The sequence below is a fragment of the Salvelinus namaycush genome, unplaced genomic scaffold (assembly GCF_016432855.1).
Source record: "Salvelinus namaycush isolate Seneca unplaced genomic scaffold, SaNama_1.0 Scaffold1362, whole genome shotgun sequence".
In the NCBI taxonomy this organism is placed as follows: Eukaryota; Metazoa; Chordata; class Actinopteri; order Salmoniformes; family Salmonidae; genus Salvelinus; species Salvelinus namaycush.
Window position 1 is genome coordinate 18,793 of NW_024058078.1, and position 20,477 is coordinate 39,269.

At 43.1% G+C, this 20,477-nt stretch overlaps 1 protein-coding gene across 1 annotated transcript in view; it reads left to right on the plus strand.

Annotated features, from left to right (window-relative positions):
• Nucleotides 1-15,759: 15,759 nt before the first annotated feature.
• The window catches only part of LOC120036498 (histone deacetylase 5-like), a 31,361-nt gene continuing 26,643 nt past the window's right edge, over nucleotides 15,760-20,477 (plus strand). Inside the window, exon 1 of the mRNA XM_038982940.1 lies at nucleotides 15,760-15,874. Coding sequence (XP_038838868.1) covers nucleotides 15,760-15,874 — 115 coding nt within the window. The remainder of the gene's footprint in view (nucleotides 15,875-20,477) is intronic.

Below are 20,477 nucleotides of genomic sequence, written 5' to 3' on the forward strand. Positions count from 1 at the left end.
AAAGCCTTGGCCAGGTCAATGCAGACGGCTGCACAGTATTGTATCTTATCGATGGCGGTTATGATATCGTTTAGGACCTTGAGCGTGGCTGAGGACCTTAGAACGGCAGGGTAGGATAGATGTAGGTCTGTAGCAGTTTGGGTCTAGAGTGTCTCCCCCTTTGAAGAGGGGGATGAACACGGCAGCTTTCCAATCTTCGGGGATCTCAGACGATACAAAAGAGAGGTTGAACAGGCTAGTGATAGGGGTTGCAACAATTTCGGCAGATAATTTTAGAAAGAGGGTCCAGATTGTCTAGCCTGGTTAATTTGTAGGGGTCCAGATTTTGCAGCTCTTTCAGAACATCAGCTATCTGGATTTAGGTGAAGGAAAAATGGGGGAGGCTTGGGTGAGTTGCTGTGGGGGGTGCAGGGCTGTTGACCGGGGTAGGGGTACTCAGGTGGAAGCATGGCCAGTTGTAGAAAAATGCTTATTGAAATTCTACATTATAGTGGATTTATCGGTGGTGACATTGTTTCCTAGCCTCAGTGCAGTGGGCAGCTGGGAGGAGGTGCTCCAGATACTCAATCTAACTAAGGTATGTTTTATTGCTTCTTTAATCAGAACAACAGTTTTTAGCTTTGCTAGCATAATTGCAAAAGGGTTTTCTAATGATCAATTAGCCTTTTTAAAATGATAAACTTGGATAACACAACGTGCCATTGGAACACTGGCGTGATGGTTGCTGATAATGGGCCTCTGTACGCCTATGTAGATATTCCATAAAAAATCTGCCGTTTCCATCTACAATAGTCATTTTCAACATCGTCTGCACTGTGTTTCTGATCAATTTGATATTTTAATGGACAAAAAATGATCTTTTCTTACAAAAGTTTGGGATCACTTAGAAAGGTCCTTGTTTTTGAGTGCGTGAGAGGTCAGGTGATATTGTACTATAGACCTCTATGGAGCCCTAGATTCCCCAGAGTTGTGTGTGTGTGCATGTGTATAAGCCCAATAAATTTTTCCCTATGAATTTTGGTTTCCAGACCAAACATGGATACAACTATTGATGCTCCCCTCATAGCATTCAAAAGCCCTGGACAGGTCGGATACAAGTATGTGCAGTTTTTCCCGACATACCCGGGACGGGAATGCAGGACTACCTCAATAGGAAGTGTCCCATGGGTAGCATGGAGGGGTTGTGGGTGGGGGGTGGTGCACTGATGCGTTCATCCTGGCTGACACGTGAGACACCCTGGCGGACCCGCTGTCCCCAGACTCTCGTTACCCACACAGAGTCCTCCGCCGCGGTGCCAGGGAACTCCAGTTGGGACTCGATCTGCTCTCCAAATATTGATTCATGCATTTGTGCTGAAACTGTCGCTGAGTGGAGCTCCCACTGGGAGGGACCAGGGTCCTCTCAGCACCTTTTGCCTCCTGCATGTGATCCCAAGGACTGTCTTTTTTAATATCTGTTTGAAGGGCAAGTGTTTATAAAATGTGTATCCAACAGAGCGAGAATGTTAGGGTGTGTTGTCTGCATCTGTTATTGTGGTGTTGGACAAATTATCTTGGGCGTCCGAGGTTAGTGGTTCGCAGCAATTGACTACATTACAAATCACTGTGGTGACTATTCAAAACCAAATGGTTTGGCATTTATATGGGTACGTTCCATGGGCACCCCAGATGCCAAGGAGGGCAGAATGCTTTGAATCCAGCAGGAGGTGGCACACACTTCAACTTCTCTTGGTTCTTGTCGCCAGTACACTGGTATCACGTGTTTCTGTGTGTGAACATGTAACTTGATCCTGCAGCAGACTCCACTGTTGTGGCTGAGAAGCAGAGGCCACAGGGGTTCTATTTTAGCTCCGAGAAAGTCAGACTTCATTAAAGGCTGGCGCTATTTATATCGCTGACAAATAAAGTTGTGTGAATCCTGAAGGGGCCTATGATCACTGCTTTGAGCCCAGGGGGATTTGCGAGGGGGATGGTGCCCTCTTTTGAGCCGATGGGCAGCTGAAGGACTTTCTCTGGATCAGGCCACAATACACACCCATTAATATCAAGAAGCCTTCACTGACTATCTTGGCTATGCCCAAGAATTTGTTTTTAAAGTTGAGGTCTATGCTTTATGAATAGGATGTTTCTATACAAATGTTTTCCTTGGAAGCTTCCAAGGCTCCCTTAAGTGACACGAGATTTTTAAAGAAAAGGACGCGCTTCAAAACAAAAAAAATTCACTTATGTTTCAGGGATTTTCTTTGTAAAATGTGCCACTGCTAATACGCAGCTGCAGCTTCTGAGGGATCATATTATTTCTAAATAATCACGTGCGTCACTATAAAATGCTGGTCTGTTTTCTTTTTTATTTGGGTATGAGGAGCTCTATTTCAACTGGGATATATTCAAACCGAGCCAAACCCTCCCCTACCGCTAAAAAGCGGTATGAAATGAATTCCGCACCACACATAGAAGTTTACCCAGAAAACAACATTCCTCTCATGCAAGCGTTTGACGTCAATGCCGGAACATTTATAGAACATGTAAACAGTGGCGGACTCTCAGGTCAGTGCTTAGCGATGACATTTCATCGTCTCGATGTTTATTCTTTCCATAATCCCCCCCCCCCCCCCCCCCCCCTTTTCAAAAGGAAGGCTATCCGATGTGAGTAACAAATCAACCCTTCAAGGATTGTATCCACCACCTTGTGCACCAGAGTGTGTTTGTGTAGGCTGCTTCATTTGAATGGGACAGTGTTTGGAGTGTGCTGGAGTAGGGTGCCTTATGTCCAGGGATCAACATTCTGTATGGTTCAGGTAAAACAGAGACAACAACAGGGAGCTGTTTGCTGTAGGAAAACTCTCAGAATGCTCCCAGAATTTTCCTTTCAAATTCCTTAGTCTGGGTGAAGGCCTGAATTTCAGCTAGCCATGTCCCCATCGCATGACTATCCAGGCAGAAGCACTCTGTAATCCGCTCCAGGCCCATTATGTTCTAACATCCATGCATTACTACATGGTGATCAACAGTTGCATACCAAAGGGAGAACCAAAGGAACAGTCAAGCTACTGGGTAAATGTTAGCTTACATGCAAACCATAGCAATAAGTTATAGACTGTCTCTCCTCCCAAGTGTCTTTTTTGGGCTTCCTCAGAAAAAACTACTAGTTTCTTGTTTTCCCAGAGCAAGGAGCTACCCCTGCAGAAGGCCTGCCAAGGCTTTGGAGGTTCCTAAGGCACATAAATCACACAGGCTATTTACAACCTCCTCTCCTATTAGCATCAGGATGAGGCTCCGACCGCTATAAGACTGTTCCAAAGGACGTAAATATAGGCTATCACCCTGCCTGTGCGCTCTCTCCTCGTCTTTCCCACTTTTTAATCTGGGCACCATTTTTGTCCAAACTGAACAGATCAGGCCAGCTTCTGTTTCGAGCCTCCTTCTCTTTCTCCCCTCTCTCTCTCTTCGCCGTGTGTGGCTAACAAGGAGAGGACGCAGAGCAGATTTGACAGGGCAGCCTACCTCATGTTGCTTTGTGCTATTTCTGGAAAGCAATACTCATGCTTTTTTTCCCTCTGCGTCTTGCTTACTCTCTCTTGTCTTTCCAAAGTGTAGTTGGTGTAGCGTTGCTAAAGAAAATAACCATGACGTAAGCTGCACCCTCTGCAAAACAGACTTAAAAAAAGAGAAGGGAAAGAAAGCTTGTAACAACTCGAATAATAAATGGCTGCACTTCAGACTGTACGTTCCTAGCTGAGTGGAATGATCGATCAGTCGGCATGAGGTGGCACATACGCTTGACTATTGACACAGCCATGTGTTTGACTCATGGACAGAGAGGACACAACAGTGATAAGTATCGTGCTTAGCTATACTAATCCTAATAAAACTCTTTAAGAAAGAAGACCTGTACTTTTTGCAGAATTTTGGAGTGTGTGCAGAGGTTGACCATTTTGTCAAACAAGCAGATTGTACTTTTATTCCAGCACACTGTGTGCCTAGCCATTGTCACCCCCGTTTTTATGGTGTGATAAGCTTCGCCCATGTTTCAGTGCGGTCTGAGAGCCTAATGAATGCACAGTCCGCAGGGTGAGCATGTTTTTATTTTTTTGTTTAAAAGAAAATTAATGGTTGTCTTTCAGGTCCCTCCCAGGGCCTCCCACCTTGCTAGTGCCACTCCGCTGGCCACTGAGTCCTGTCTGATAGAATAAAAACCAGTGTACCGGCATGCACTGAGCTCTGTTCGGTGACATTGGTGGCGATGGTTCTGCACCTCAGTTTCTGGATTAAAGAGTGAGTCTCTTGACACAACCACTGACTAGAATGAGGGCAGCCAAGGAGAGTTCCTCAGTCCTCTCACCGACATGCTCTCCGTTCACCCATGATTCTCTCTCAATGTAGCATACCAGTCGTACCATCTGGACCTCCTTTACCTTGGAAGCATGGGGAGATAGCCCGTCGCTCTATCATAGCTGAAGGGGTGAGGTTTAGTATCTTGGGCAGCTGGTCATTGCAGCACTAGCTTAATGAGACCACAAAGGCAAGATCCCCCACAAGCTTATTACTCTGGTCCTGGCTGGCCTGTTAAATCCATTCTGTCATTAGACAGGGGACTAAGTTTCTGATGTTTATATTTAATCACCATAAAATCCCCAGTACACACACCTTGGAAACCAACAAACTGTTCTAATATCTGTAGGGTTGTAATGATCGGTCCCAATTCAAATGTTTTAAGATACGATTGCATCGGTTTGCGGACCCGAAATCAAACCAAATGTAGCATGCGTCGGTCAGAATGTTTTCCAACGTTACAAATAGCTGATTAAATCTGCTTGAAAATCTATGGCAAGACTTGAAATGGTTGTTTTGCAATGATCAACAACTAATTTGACAGAGCTGTAATCCCTGCTAAAGGGGATTCTAACGTGAATTGACTCAGGGGTGTGAATAGTTATGTAAATTTAAATTTGCAAACATTTCTAAAAACATGTTTTCACTTTGTCATTATGGGGTATTGTGTGTAGATGGAATACATTTTTCTCATCCATTTTGAATTCAGGCTGTAACTTTTTTTTTTTTTATATGTCAAAGGGTATGAATACTTTCTGAAAGCAGTATCCAGTATCTCTGGTTATACTCACGACCACCGGTCGTTGCACATCAACCTAGCGTTACTGGTGCAGACTACTCCACATACTAGCTAGGTCTATTCCCCATACTAGCTAGGTTCCTTCGGCAGGGCATGCAAACCATAGATATTTGGCTGTGGAGGCATGATCTAATCGTACAGGGCACGTGATCCTTTGAATGTGTTGGGGGTGATGAAACATTGGAGCCACATTCAATGAAGGGAAGAGGGCGGCGGGCGTTTTGCACGTGAAGCTTGGCAAAAGTGGGCATGATCTGTTGACAATTGTAATCCAAACCCAACCTTAATTTACTCGTGACGCACTGAGGTTCCAAACTCCGTTTTAGACGACTGATTTTTATGACAAATTGTCCTATTTACACTTTGTAGTCAATTTTCACACTATAATAAATGTTTCTGACTCTGTTTTCAAAGGGATTAGTTGATTTTTAGGGGCAGTCGCTCTTTGTGTTTTCCACATATACAGATATAGCTAGATCAAAGCCTGTACTCTGCAAGGGAATGCCATATTCCCTTTTGTAGCTGCCTCTGCAGCATCCGCATCCAAGACGGAGATAGCAGGGATGGGCTGGAAGCTACAGAGCGAGCAGCAATCAAAAATGTTGAAAAACCCAAAATAGAAGCGTGCGCTTTTAAAAGCGCAGTGTGTTGCTACCCCCCCAGTGCATTATTAATCCAGGGTTATTTATAACCGACATTTTTCGCAGGCAGACTTTGTTCAGTCGCTGCTTGTGTCTAATCTCTGCTGGGAGTGAGAGAGAAAGGGAAGAGCGAGAGATGAGGGTCGGGGGCGCTCTGAAAATGGAGGAGAAGAAGGAACGGATTGCAGGTGTAGGGAGAGTGCCGTTGGCTCCAGCTATAGATAGAAGCAGATCTGGGCTATACTATGGTGCAGCCATTTTGATAGTAAACAAAGGGGTTCCTCGGACAAGTAAATGTACTGTATCAATTGAAAATGTACGTACTTATTGCATGACAAGCCGCAACTTGAATCTAATTGAAGCCTTTTACAAGAAGACCAAAAGACACTTCTTACTTACTGACATGTTTATTGGGGCTACCGAGTGACTGCTTCCCAGTGCTAGAGGCGTCACTACAGACCCTTGTTCGATTCCAGGCCGGATCAAAATCGGCCATGATTGGGCGGTGCACAATTGGCCCAGCGTTGTTAGGGTTTGGCTGGGGTAGGTCGTCATTGTAAATAAGAATTTGGTCTTAACTGACTTGCCTAGTTAAATCAAAATAAAATTGCCAAACACAGCAGGGGTTCCCACTTGAACCCCTGGAGTCTAAAATGCTTGTGCATCCACTTAGCAGCAGCGTGCTCGTCTATTGGCTGAATTTAATGGTTTGCATAATTCATGACGGCAACAAAATTATCTCATTGATACTTTTCTTTGATCCATCCAATCAACGACCAGTCTGACAATCTGAACAGGGGACAGGGGCACCCTGGATGTCAAACTCGTTCCACCCTTATTGTACTCCTGCTTTGCCCTCCTGGCTTGTAGCTCTCCTCTCCTCCGTCCTTGTCTGGCTAGGGCCTAATTAATGTGATAATTTGATTAGGAAGAAAGATTTCCTCTGGCCCTCTCTCCAGAAGACTCACATCCTCCACGTTATTGGAGGAAGAAGGGGCAGAGGAGGCGTAATCCATGCCTTTGTGTGACAGCGTTTCGTATAACTAACGGCTTTGAGTGGAGGTTTAAAATGACGCCCAGCTCTGTAAGAGCGGGAGTGGTTGGCATAATTAGGTGACACAAAGCTCGCAGTGAAGTGTGTAAGCTAGAATACTCCCTTGGGAGATGGATCTTTGTCTTATTTGGAAAACTTTGGTTGTCGTACATAAAGGCTGTGGCAAACCAGTACAGCCATCTACTGGTCTTCCTCTCCCCAATGATGGCACACAAAATAAAGCATTTAAATAGACCCTTTTATTCAGTCAATTGCACTGCACTGTAAGGCCTCTCATCAGTCGTAAGAGTGTTGAGCATAGTTTCAATATTAGGTCTACTCGTGTTGCCTGTTGGCAAAGGCAGGCATACTGAGTGAATACAGTATGTTTTGATTTTATCACAGACTAGATACAGAGCTGTAGCCAAGTTAAAACATTGAGCTAACCCTAAATCCTGCATACACTCCATCTCCCTCTAACGTGTGTGTGTGTGTACATACACACACAAACCCACACCCTTTATGCAGACAGCCATCATCATGGCGGGGAGAGGCAGGGGGAGTGCTATTTTTAGACTGATTTACAGGCGATTACAGTAATCCATGGATTACAATATAATCTGATGAGTAAATTTGAGTGCTCTGTTTCCTGGCCCTCCCCCAGGGTATCTACCCTTTCATTGATTAGGCCTAGTTGGCTTCCTTATCCAGAAATCTCCCTCCCACCTCTTCCTCTGTTTCTGCCTTGAAACACCACACAATGCAATACCTTTGTTTATTTTTAACGAGGAGGTACCACCCCACCCCTTGCCTCTATTTTCACCTTGTCAGGTTGCGAACACACTAATATGTTTTTTTTTGTACACTTTAAATTCTGAGGTAGCTGTTTCTCCAAGAGCATTCTCCTTGCTTTCTTTAATTGTTGTTTAAGGACTCGCATGGCAAAGAATAGAGCTTAGTTACAGCAAACTTAGAAATGACCATACATCTCTGGTTATATCATAGAATTCTTAGAGGAAAATTGTGATTTTTAATTTAGGATAAGGTGAGCACAAGCAATACTTAAACCATTCCTGGTGGATACTGTTGCGGGATAGTGGGTAGCCTAGTGGTTAGAGCGTCAGACTTGTAACCGAAAGGTTGCAAGATCAAATCCCCGAGCTGACAAGGTAAAGATCTGTTGTTCTGCCCCTGAACAAGGGCCGTCATTGAAAATAAGAATTTGTTCTTAACTGATTTGCCTAGTTAAATAAAGGCCAAGGATTTTACAAGCAACTTTTTGCCTCATTTAAAAAGAAAGATCCAAATTACTTTTCTTTTTCTTGGCTGTGTTCAAACTGTGTGACTTAACGTCCCATTTCTGACCAAAAATAGACTGTTGGTTCCTCTTATCTTTTTCTTCCCTCCCTTTTTTTGTTTTGTCTGTTTTTTTTTCTTTTGAAGTAGACTTCTGAACCAAAGTTGAACCTAGAAGTTTAGCAACTGTCTATCTAGGACAAGGTGGTGGAGTTCTTGGGTGAGAAATTAACGCCTCAAGCATGTAATCGCCTCGATAATCAATTGGGCTAGGAAGAAATGTATTATTCATCTATAGTTAACCATGCAGCACCTCATAGAAAGTGTTGCTGTATCTTTTGCTGCAGAGTTAACGCCACACCTGTTTGGCACATAGCTGATTTGCTATGGGACTGATGGTAGTTCCTTCCTCCTCAGATGCAACTCCCCTGTGAGTTCTCCTGGCGGCTGTTCCCTCGTTTGATAATTTGGGCCGATCATCAAAAAGTATCTTTCCTCAGACTCCCTCTGCTCACTGTCTCGAAACAGAGTGGAGCAGGCAACACCAAATTATTCCTTTTGAATGCACAGCCAGTCAGTGTCATTAAAGTATTTTGTGTGCCTACAAATTCATTGAGGATTTGAACACTGCAAAGGAGCCCAATACCTCTGTGCACATTGCACCACTCTGACAACAACCAATCATGTCACACCAATGTTGGTGTAATTGAGCACCTTTGATGGCTTTTACAAGTCATTATTGACATACAGATTTCAGATTTGTAAATTGTTTCTTGAATGCAAGGCCTCGACTATCATTTGGCATACCTGGTACATCGCAATAGGCACTCTCCCTTTGGCTCATTCATTCAGTGCCTTCTCCCCTATATTCTCTCTGACTGAGGTGTTTTGGGTGATCGATGTTAAGCTCATTTGGTTGGCTGGCACCCAACAACCAAAGTTTTCCTGGCGACTTAAGAAAGGGACGCAATGATGTCAAATGGCTGACACACACACACAATTGTCTGGAAGGTTAAATTTAGAAGCCGACTGATAAAGGATAGTAATCTTATTTGGAATAAGCCGAAAGCTTCCGCCAGACCTCCAACAGAGATATTGGATCATTACCCTGTTGGTTAACTCTGCACGCTCCAATCAGCAAGCTCTAAGGTGAACGTCCTTCCTAATGCTGTGACATACAAAGTGAATGTACACCGAGTATACCAAACATTAGGAACACCTTCCAAATATTAAGTTGCAAGTATGCTATTCTCTGGTCTACCTCGGAGGCCTAATCCCTAAGCCTCTGGACTAAAGTACTAGAGGCAAACTGCTATTGTGATTAACAACTGTTATTCCACTTTACCGTTATCGATATCCATTTTATTTTCCCTGTATTAGCATTTTTGCAATCTTAATGGGTAGCTGCTGATTTAGGACTCTTAATTGCTTGCAGGACAAAAACACAGATTTAAGTATTTGTTTCGCACTCGAAATCATTCGTTTTTGCATTTTGACAAAGGGCTCCCTCTGAAGCACAGTTGTACCTGGGGGGGGGGGGGTGTTACATATCGCAAAATTATTATTTTTGGACAATATATCGATATTTGTACCTGTGCCAAAACTTTGGTGTTTTTCATCCTATAGCTTGTTTTCCATCTTTTTAAAATAGTGATCTAACATGTTTTCAGCACTGCCAGATCAATTTATTTTTTTTGTGTGCTCTCTTCTGTCTGCAGCCGATGTATAGGGTGGGCTGCACCAACATGGATTAACTCTTATAATCTTGTTGCACCAAGTTTTTCAACCTAGTTTTAAGATAATCATAGTTACATTTAATCCTTCTTCTAAACTAAGTTTAATTTGGACTTTAAAACAAGATCTAATGTAATATTGTTGTGCCATTGTTTTAAAATAACTGTTAAACTTAGTTTAGGGATTAAATCAAAACTACCAAAGGAGGAGGTTTTAAGTTAATCAAATGTCATTGTATGTGCTTTATTTTCAGTGTGATACATTTTTTTTCTCTCATGTTTGTTTAACTCAACTAGCAGGCTCACTCTTTGACTGTGGCAGGTAGCCTAGCGGTTATGAGCATTGGGCCAGTAACCCGAGTCGACTAGATGAAAAATGTGTCTGTGCCCTTGAGCAAGGCACTTAACACACATTGCTTCTAAGTCGCTCTGGATAAGAACGTCAGCTGAATGACTGAAGTGTCAAATGTAAATGTAAAAAATGTATTTAATCATTAGCCCGAAGTGAAAACTCACTTTGCTTGCTAGCTAACAAACTAGCAATGACCAGTGCTGGTTTGTTTCTGTAGAAATAGAATTTGAACATATTTCTATTGTAAATCCATTATGACACGTTTCACTAGTCGTAGGGTACGTTAGTAAATTCACTCTGACTGTCTGGTATTTTATTAGGATCCCCATTTAGCTGTTGCAAAAGCAGCAGCTACTCTTCCTGGGGTCCACACAAACATGAAACATAATACAGAATGACATCATACAGAACATCATTAGACAAGGACAGAACTACATACATTTTTAAAAAGGCACACGTAGCCTACATATCAATGCATACACACACCATCTAGGTCAAATAGGGGAGAGGCATTGCTTTATCAATTTTTTTAAAACCAGGTTTGCTGTTTATTTTAGCAATATGAGATGGAAGTTCCATGCAATAAGGGCTCTATATAATACAGTACGTTTTCTTGAATTTGTTCTGGATTTGGGGACTATGAAAAGACCCCTAGTGGCATGTCTGGCGGGATAAGTGTGTGTGTCAGAGCTGTGTGTAAATTGACTATGCAAACAATTTGGGATTTTTAACACAATGTTTCTTATGAGAAGTGATGCAGTCAGTCTCTCAACTCTTAGCCAAGAGAGACTGGCATGCATAGTACATTGCTCAAAAAAATAAAGGGAACACTTAAACAACACAATGTAACTCCAAGTCAATCACACTTCTGTGAAATCAAACTGTCCACTTAGGAAGCAACACTGATTGACAATAAATTTCACATGCTGTTGTGCAAATGGAATAGACAAAAGGTGGAAATTATAGGCAATTAGCAAGACACCCCCAAAAAAGGAGTGATTCTGCAGGTGGTGACCACAGACCACTTCTCAGTTCCTATGCTTCCTAGCTGATGTTTTGGTCACTTTTGAATGCTGGCGGTGCTCTCACTCTAGTGGTAGCATGAGACGGAGTCTACAACCCACACAAGTGGCTCAGGTAGTGCAGTTCATCCAGGATGGCACATCAATGCGAGCTGTGGCAAAAAGGTTTGCTGTGTCTGTCAGCGTAGTGTCCAGAGCATGGAGGCGCTACCAGGAGACAGGCCAGTACATCAGGAGACGTGGAGGAGGCCGTAGGAGGGCAACAACCCAGCAGCAGGACCGCTACCCTCCGCCTTTGTGCAAGGAGGTGCACTGCCAGCGCACTGCAAAATGACCTCCAGCAGGCCACAAATGTGCATGTGTCAGCATATGGTCTCACAAGGGCTCTAAGGATCTCATCTCGGTACCTAATGGCAGTCAGGCTACCTCTGGCGAGCACATGGAGGGCTGTGCGGCCCCACAAAGAAATGCCACCCCACACCATGACTGACCCATCGCCAAACCGGTCATGCTGGAGGATGTTGCAGGCAGCAGAACGTTCTCCACGGCGTCTCCAGACTCTGTCACGTCTGTCACATGTGCTCATGTGCTCAGTGTGAACCTGCTTTCATCTGTGAAGAGCACAGGGCGCCAGTGGCGAATTTGCCACTCTTGGTGTTCTCTGGCAAATGCCAAACGTCCTGCACGGTGTTGGGCTGTAAGCACAACCCCCACCTGTGGACGTCGGGCCCTCATACCACCCTCATGGAGTCTGTTTCTGACCGTTTGAGCAGACACATGCACATTTGTGGCCTGCTGGAGGTCATTTTGCAGGGCTCTGGCAGTGCTCCTCCTAATCCTCCTTGCACAAAGGCGGAGGTAGCGGTCCTGCTGCTGGGTTGTTGCCCTCCTACGGCCTCCTCCACGTCTCCTGATGTACTGGCCTGTCTCCTGGTAGCGCCTCCATGCTCTGGACACTACGCTGACAGACACAGCAAACCTTCTTGCCACAGCTCGCATTGATGTGCCATCCTGGATGAGCTGCACTACCTGAGCCACTTGTGTGGGTTGTAGACTCCGTCTCATGCTACCACTAGAGTGAAAGCACCGCCAGCATTCAAAAGTGACCAAAACATCAGCCAGGAAGCATAGGAACTGAGAAGTGGTCTGTGGTCACCACCTGCAGAACCACTCCTTTATTGGGGGTGTCTTGTTAATTGCCTATAATTTCCACCTGTTGTCTATTCCATTTGCACAACAGAATGTGAAATTTATTGTCAATCAGTGTTGCTTCCTAAGTGGACAGTTTGATTTCACAGAAGTGTGATTGACTTGGAGTTACATTGTGTTGTATAAGTGTTCCCTTTATTTTTTTTGAGCAGTATATATGTATGTGTGTATGTATGTGTATATATATATATATATGTTACAATGTTTGCTTTGATTCTATACATTGATGGTACGATTTGAAAATGTTAAGTTGCAACTTTATTTTCATGCACATTTTGTCCTGCTGGTTAGTACTTAGCCTAGCCTGTGTCTTTGACTATGCCAGATTAATTGCTATGACATGCTATTCTATAAAATAATTTCTCCGTAATTAATATTACCTGATTGAACTAATCATGTAAATATTAATTAACTAGAGAGGGACACCACGAAATAATATTTATAGAGCTGTTATCTTTTGAATAAACTCTTAAAGATTTAGTAATAGTTTACATCCATAGCAGTCACCTTAATCGTCAGTTTATTCAGTCTCATCTGAAAGTTGTAAATCCTTGATTATCTGCAAGAATCCTGGCTAACAAGTTGAATCAGCAATACAAAATTAGGTTTAATTATTTATTTACTAAATACCTAACTAATCACACAGAAACACACATACACAATTAAATCACAACTTGATCACAAATTACGTCATACAGAAAAACGTCCCTAGCGGGCGGAATAGATATGACAGCTTGTTACACAAAGGAAAGGGGGGGGGGCTGGGTTTTAGTGAAAGAGCGGGAGACTGGAACATAGGCGAAGCTGTGTTATCGTAAATACAGTATCTTATGCATTCTAAATTACCGCCCATTTGAAAAAGGAAAATGCAATAAATATTTACTCTGAGCTGCGCTTCAGTAGGTTGGTGGTAGATGGAAGACCGTATTGCCAACCCGAGTCCTCTGTCCTTTGAAGAATGTCTCTGGTGCCTTACTGGATACGTTGGAGTAATGTTGTGTGTAGTAGACGGGATACTCGGACTGTCCTTCCTAACCTGCGTTTGTAGCAGCTGTTGCTAACTCAACGGCTAGGAGATATCACTTCTGTAGTGAATACGAGTTCAAAGTTCATACCATTCACAATCAAAGTCCATGCTGCTGTTGGCTTAGTTCTGTAGTTATTATCTGAACCATTCTGACACCGGATCGTCATCCTAGCGTACCCGGAACAGAAAGTTATATTCTTGTCAATGGCTTTTATAGTGGAGGGAGAGGGGTGTGTCTGAAAAGTTTATAACCCATGCCTCTTCACAGGGGCGGGCCACTGTGAGCAGAGGAAAACTTATGAAAGCCCAGATCTCTCATTTGGAAGCTAAAATTACATTTAATCTCTTCACAAATAATTTCATATTCAAACATTTGAATTAAACAACAATTCCATGTGAATCCGATACCTCTGACATTTAGACTTTCCACAGTAGAGTTTGTCATTCTATCATTGATGAGAATGTGTCAGAGGGCAACCGAACTGACATAATATACCTTAAGTACCACCGCATATGTTCAGTTGGTCGGATTACCAGAATATAGTTCATTTCCCCCCACCTTCTGATGTCCCCAGAATCTCCATGTTAACCAAGGGGTTTTCTTATGTCACATCAGTTATAGTAGGGAGAGAGAAAAAGGGGGAAAGAGGTATTTATGACTGTCATAAACCTACCCCACTGCCAACGTCATGACACCTGTAGATGTAAGCCTAATGGCTACTCATCCAGAAGCAGCTAACTCATGAAATAACTTTTTAACATAATCTGGTGTAACAAATTGTACTACACTTGACATCTGTGGACAGATTGCTTCAGAGTCTAACCCACTTTGTGTTGGTGGAATGGTGACCCGAGTGAGCTGCTGATGCAGTTAGCCTCGATAATAATTACTTAGATTTACCCCTAATGTGCAGAAGCATTTGGTGCTAGCAAAGCTTTTCTGATCACTTGCAGGATGTCAGTGTTTAACTGACTTTGTCTCTGCCTGCATTAGCCATTTTGCTTGTCTGTCCTCGCACTTCAAGGTTCCAATGGCACTGTACACCCCCCCCCCTTTCCATCAGCAATCCCCCATCGGCACTGGGAACAGCGCTCGATTGGCTCAGTGCTATTTGAATGAACAAGGCCCCCTCCTTTCCCTCTCCTCTCTCTCCCTCCCTGCCTTCTCAAACACCCTCAGCTCTCGTCTCTATTTATAGCCCTAGCCCCGCCCCTCCCCTGCCACTCGGCAGCTATTTCCAGCCGCCCTGAGCAGCCCAGTCTGTAAACTCAGTACCGCTCCTCTTCTACCTCTGTGATCTGCAACACAGCAGGGGGGGGGGGGGGGTAGAAGTTACCGAAGAAATAAACGAACAAACAGGGAAAAAAACAAAAAGAGATTTAGGCTAAGGGACAACCCCTTTTTTTGGAAAGACGCTGCAGGTTTTAATTCGTGTACCACTGGTTGAGGTGATGGGTGGTTCTGACTGCTTTCTCCTCTGTGGCAGATGCAGAGTGCAGCAGCGCTGCCTTTGTGAAGAGAACAAGGAGGAGGAGGACACGCTGCAGTAGGAGGAGAGTCTAGGAGGTTAACATTCAATGCCGTCAACAAAAGTCTACCTCCCGAGCACAGTCTACACAACCTCCTAGTGATCTATTTTCAGCTTCTCACTCTCTCCCCCTCTTCTCTATCTCGCTCCTCCTTCCCACTCTCCTCTCGCCATTCGCTGATCTCTCCCGTGGCGCTCTCAGATCTTCGCCGACACAGTGACAGCCAGTCTATTGAGCTGACTGTGTCCACGTCTACTCTGCTTGCGACACAGACGACTGGTGCTTTTGGATGAGATTCACACTGACTTTTTTTGTGTGTTGCCTGCTATTTATTTTCCCCAGCTTGACAGTTTTTCATGCGTGGTGTTTTGAGAAGGCTACGTAACTCCAAGAGGGCGGTGTGTATTTTAACTTTGCTCCTCTGAGTGGTTCAGTGCTGGTCTACTCGACTGGCCAAACTACTTGTTTTGTTTCTTCTGTAGCCTGTGCTGGGAACAACTCTCACTGTTCACCTGGAGGCACTACAGTTCTATTTGAGCCATGGAACTTCAAGGATCTCTCTCCTTCATCAGTTTCATCTCTAGAAGAGGAATTCTGGAGTTTTCTTTAAAGATCTAAGAGGGATTTCGTAGTATTCACCTTCTCATCTAGTCAAAGGTTTTCTCATTTTCTGCAACTGAAACTTGCCTGGATAGTGTTTTTTTTTTTTTGTGTTCCCATATGTATTGGAAGGACACCCTTGCACTGGCATGCTTTTAAGGCCCACTGTGCCGGGGCTGTGCGCAATGTTGCAGACCATCTATGAGACCGAGTCCTGCTTCTCCTCAGACGCCGTGTCCAGCAGGGAGCAACCTCTGGAGCTGCTGCCCCAGTCCCAAGTGTCTGCCATGCCCAGTGCTGGTGAGTCATACAGGGGGTTGAGGGCTGGGGAAGGGTGGGTGCATGTCTGAGCACCTGAGAGGATGTCATTTTTTTGTAGGACTGTTGTGGTGGTGTTGTGACTAGAGGTGTAGTGTTTTTGTCTGTCACTCCATGTTATTGTTGAAGCTGCTTTTGAGGGAAGGAATTTTTAAAAGGAATGCATAGAAACCGACTACGGCCACTCAAGTTTTGGAGTCAGTCTTTTACAGCTTCTACGTCCTAGTGTGCGCTGAGAGGACGGGGGGGGGGATAGATTTACTGCTCACTCGTGCTTAAATCAACAGAGCGGAACGGCTATAGAGCAGCATGTGGGTGGTTCTCCTTCTCTTGCATATGCTCCCCTTGTTTACCCGACACCTGTTCAAATAAGTGGATGTGCGCATTTCCTTTGGTTTTCTAACCTTCATGAATTGTCCCGCTGGCACTGACCTTGGTACGGTTAATTTGTGAAAAACATGACCTGGTAATGGTGATTTTAGTCATGTTTTAAAGAACTATTAGAATCTGGGACAGGACCTTTTTGGGGACTTTACCTGGTTTGTGTTTTCCTGTAAAATAGGTCATAGATGGATGGATAGATAATAGGCTAGGCAAAGGCTGTTTCTTTAACTTCTTACGGCTGAGATCCCGTTAACGGGATCGATATGACAACAGCCAGTGAAAGTGCAGGGCGCCAAATTCAAACAAATCTCATAATTAAAATTCCTTGAACATACAAGTATTTTACACCATTTTTAAAGATACACTTGTATCTAATCCCACCACAGTGTCCGATTTCAAAAAGGCTTTACGACGAAAGCATACCATCTGATTATGTTAGGTCAGTACCTAGTCACAGAAAAACACAGCCATTTTTACAGCCAAAGAGAGGAGTCATAAAAAGCAGAAAATTAAAATTAATCACTAACCTTTGATCTTCATCAGATGACACTCATAGGACTTAATTTTACACTACATGTATGTTTTGTTCGATAAAGTTAATATTTATATCCAAAAATCTCAGTTTTTATATTGGCGCGTTATGTTCAGTAATATTTTGCTTCCAAAACATCCAGTGATTTTGCAGAGAGCCACATCAATTTACAGAAATACTCATTATAAATGTTGATACATTTAAGTGTTATGCATGGAACTTTAGATAAACTTCTCCTTAATGCAACCGCTGTGTCAGATTTAAAAAAAATATTTACCGAAAAGCACACCATGCTATAATCTGAGTACAGCACTCCGAGACCAAAACAAGCCATAAAGATACCCGCCATGTTGTGGAGTCAACAGAAGTCAGAAATAGCATTATAAATATTCACTTTGATCTTCATCAGAATGCACTCCCAGGAATCCCAATTCCACAATAAATGTTTGTTGTTCGATAAAGTCCATTTATGTCCAAATACCTCCTTTTTGTTTGCGCGTTTAGTATACAAATTCACGATGTGCAGGCCAGACAAAGTAAAAAAAAAATCCATTAGTTCGTAGAAACATGTCAAACGATGTATAGAATCCATCTTTAGGATGTTTTTAACATAAATCTTCAATGTTTCAACCGGAGAATTCCTTTGTCTTTAGAAAGGAAAAGGAACGCAGCTACCTCTCACGGGCGCACGCCTGAGTGAGCTCATGGCACTCTGCCAGACATCTGGTTGAAACAGCTCTCATTCTCTCCCCGTTCACAGTAGAAGCCTCAAACAAGGTTCTAAAGACTGTTGACATCTAGGGGTTGCCTTAGGAAGTGCAATATGACCCCATAGACACTATATTGGATAGGCAAAGACTTAAACCTACAAACCTCAGATTTCCCACTTCCTGGTGGGATTTTTTCTCAGGTTTTTGCCTGCCATATGAGTTCCATTATACTCACAGACATAATTCAAACAGTTTTAGAAATTTCAGTGTTTTCTATCCAAATCTACTAATACTATGCATATATTAGCAACTGGGCCTGAGTAGCAGGCAGTTTACTCTGGGCACCTTATTCATCCAAGCTACTCAATACTGCCCCCAGCCATAAGAAGTTAAATAAGGTATTTCCTATTACAACAATGAGCATACATGTTCTATCATGTCAAGGACTATGCTGAAGATAAACTACGCCTCCTGATGTTCTCCCCACTTTACTGCAGCAAAGTATTTCAGGATTTGACATTTAGTGGGTCAGCAATTTGGTGGGATACATTTGACATTTTAGTCATTTAGCTCAGTTAGTGTATTCATCTTAAGATGGCTAGGTTGGACAACCACATATCATATAGTACATTTTTCCTCAATGTAGCTATCAGCAAAGTCGGCGCTAGTAAGGGGGGAAAAAAGTAGTGTGAGTTAGTTTACAAAATGCACCAAGGTTTTTCTGCTCCCAGACTGTCTTGACACCTTGTACTTTTAATTCTGTGAAAAGTTTTAGTAACTTTAGGAGAATTTCCCTTGATGAAGTGTGAGGTGCTACTGATGGTGTTTTTGCTCAGGTTTGTAAATGCCAGCCTGTTACAAAAACTGGACCCTGTGAATGGAGGTCTTTGTTGCCCACTGAGACGCAGTAGACAAGCCCTTAACATGTTTATTAAAAAGCTCCACCATCAAGACAACAGGAAATAGAAGCAATGCCAGGTCCTTTGATCGGCTCAACCAGGATCATAAAGTGACGGGGACCTGACCTGCGGCAACAATGGTTACCCTCCACCGGAAGCTTCCTGGCTGCACCTGTTTTAGCAATGTTACCATTGCTCTGTCCAGACATATAGGTTTTATGATGATCCAACCTCACACGATATCAGTGGTTTCCTTATATGATAAATCTGATAGCCTAATATGGGCTTTGTAAATGTTAGTTTCTCCAGACATACACTACCGTTCAAAAGTTTGGGGTCGCTTAGAAATTTCCTTAAAAAAAAAAAAAAAAGCAAAGAAAATTCTCCATTAAAATAACACGAAATAGATCAGAAATACAGTGTAGACATTGTTAATGTTGTGAATTTCTATTGTAGCTGGAAACGGTGGAATATATATTTTTTTTAATGGAATATCTACATAGGCATACAGAGGCCCATTATCAGCAATCACTCCTGTGTTCCAATGGCACGTTGTGCTAGCTAATCCAAGTTGATCATTTTAAAAGGCTAATTGATCATTAGAATACCCTTTTGCAATTATGTTAGCACAGCTGAAAATTGTTTCCTGATTTAAAGAAGCTATTAAACAGACCTTCTTTAGACTAGTTGAGTATCGGCAGCATCAGCATATGTGGGTTTGATTACAGGGTCAAAATGGCCAGAAACAAATAACTTTCTTCTGAAACTCGTCAGTCTATTCTTGTTCTCAGAAATGAAGGCTATTCCATGTGAGAAATTGCCAAGAAACTGAAGATCTCGTACAACGCTGTGTACTACTACTCCCTTCACAGAACAGCACAAACTGGCTCTAACCAGAACAGAAAGAGTAGCGGGAGAACCCGGTGCACAATTGAGCAAGCAAGTACATTAGTGTCTAGTTTGAGAAACCGACGCCTCACAAGTCCTCAACTAGCAGCTTCATGAAATAGTACCCGCAAAACACCAGTCTCAACGCCAACAGTGAAGAGGTGACTCCGGGATGCTGGCCTTTCTAGGCAGAGTTGCAAAGAAAAAGCCATATCTCAGACTGGCCAATGAAAAGATTAAGATGGCAAAAGAACACAGACACTGGACAGAGGAAGATTGGAATAAAGTGTTATGGACAGACAAATCTAAGTTTGAGGTGCTCGGATCACAAAGAGGAACATTTGTGAGACGCAGAAAAAATGAAAAGATGCCGAGTACTTGACGCCATCTATCAAGCATGGTGGAGGCAATGTGACGGTCTGGGGGTGGTTTGGTGGTGGTAGTAAAGTGGGAGATTTGTACAGGGTAAAAGGGATCTTGAAGAAGGAAGGCTATCACTCCATTTTGCGACGCCATGCCGTACCCTGTGGACTGCTCTTAATTGGAGCCAATTTCCTCCTACGACAGGACAATGACCCAAAGCACAGCTCCAAACTATGCAATAACTATTTAGGGAAGAAGAAGTCAGCTGGTATTCTATCTGTGCTGGCCACTCCATTATAGTCACCGGATCTCAACCCTATTGAGCTGTTGTGGGAGCAGCTTGACCGTATGGTACATAAGTGCCCATCAGTCAATCCAACTTCTGGGAGGTGCTTCAGGAAGCATGTGGTGAAATCTCTTCAGATTACCTCAACAAATGGACAACTAGAATGCCAAAGGTCTGCAAAGCTGTAATTGCTGCAACTGGAGGATTATTCGACAAAAGCAAAGGTTGAAGGACACTATTTATTTATTTTTATCATTATTTATAACCTTGTCAATGTCTTTCCTATTCATTTTGCAACTAATTTCATGTATGTTTTCTTGGAAAACAAAGGACATATCTAAGTGACCCCAAACTTTTGAACGGTTGCACTGACACGACTGCTTTTCTGCAATAATATCCTGCCTCTAAATATACCCCCCTGCCATAATAGAACTATACTCTAATTACTACCAGTAATAATATCAGGTAAGAAGAGTCGACTGTCACGCCCTGACCATAGATTGCTTTGTATGTTTCTATGTTT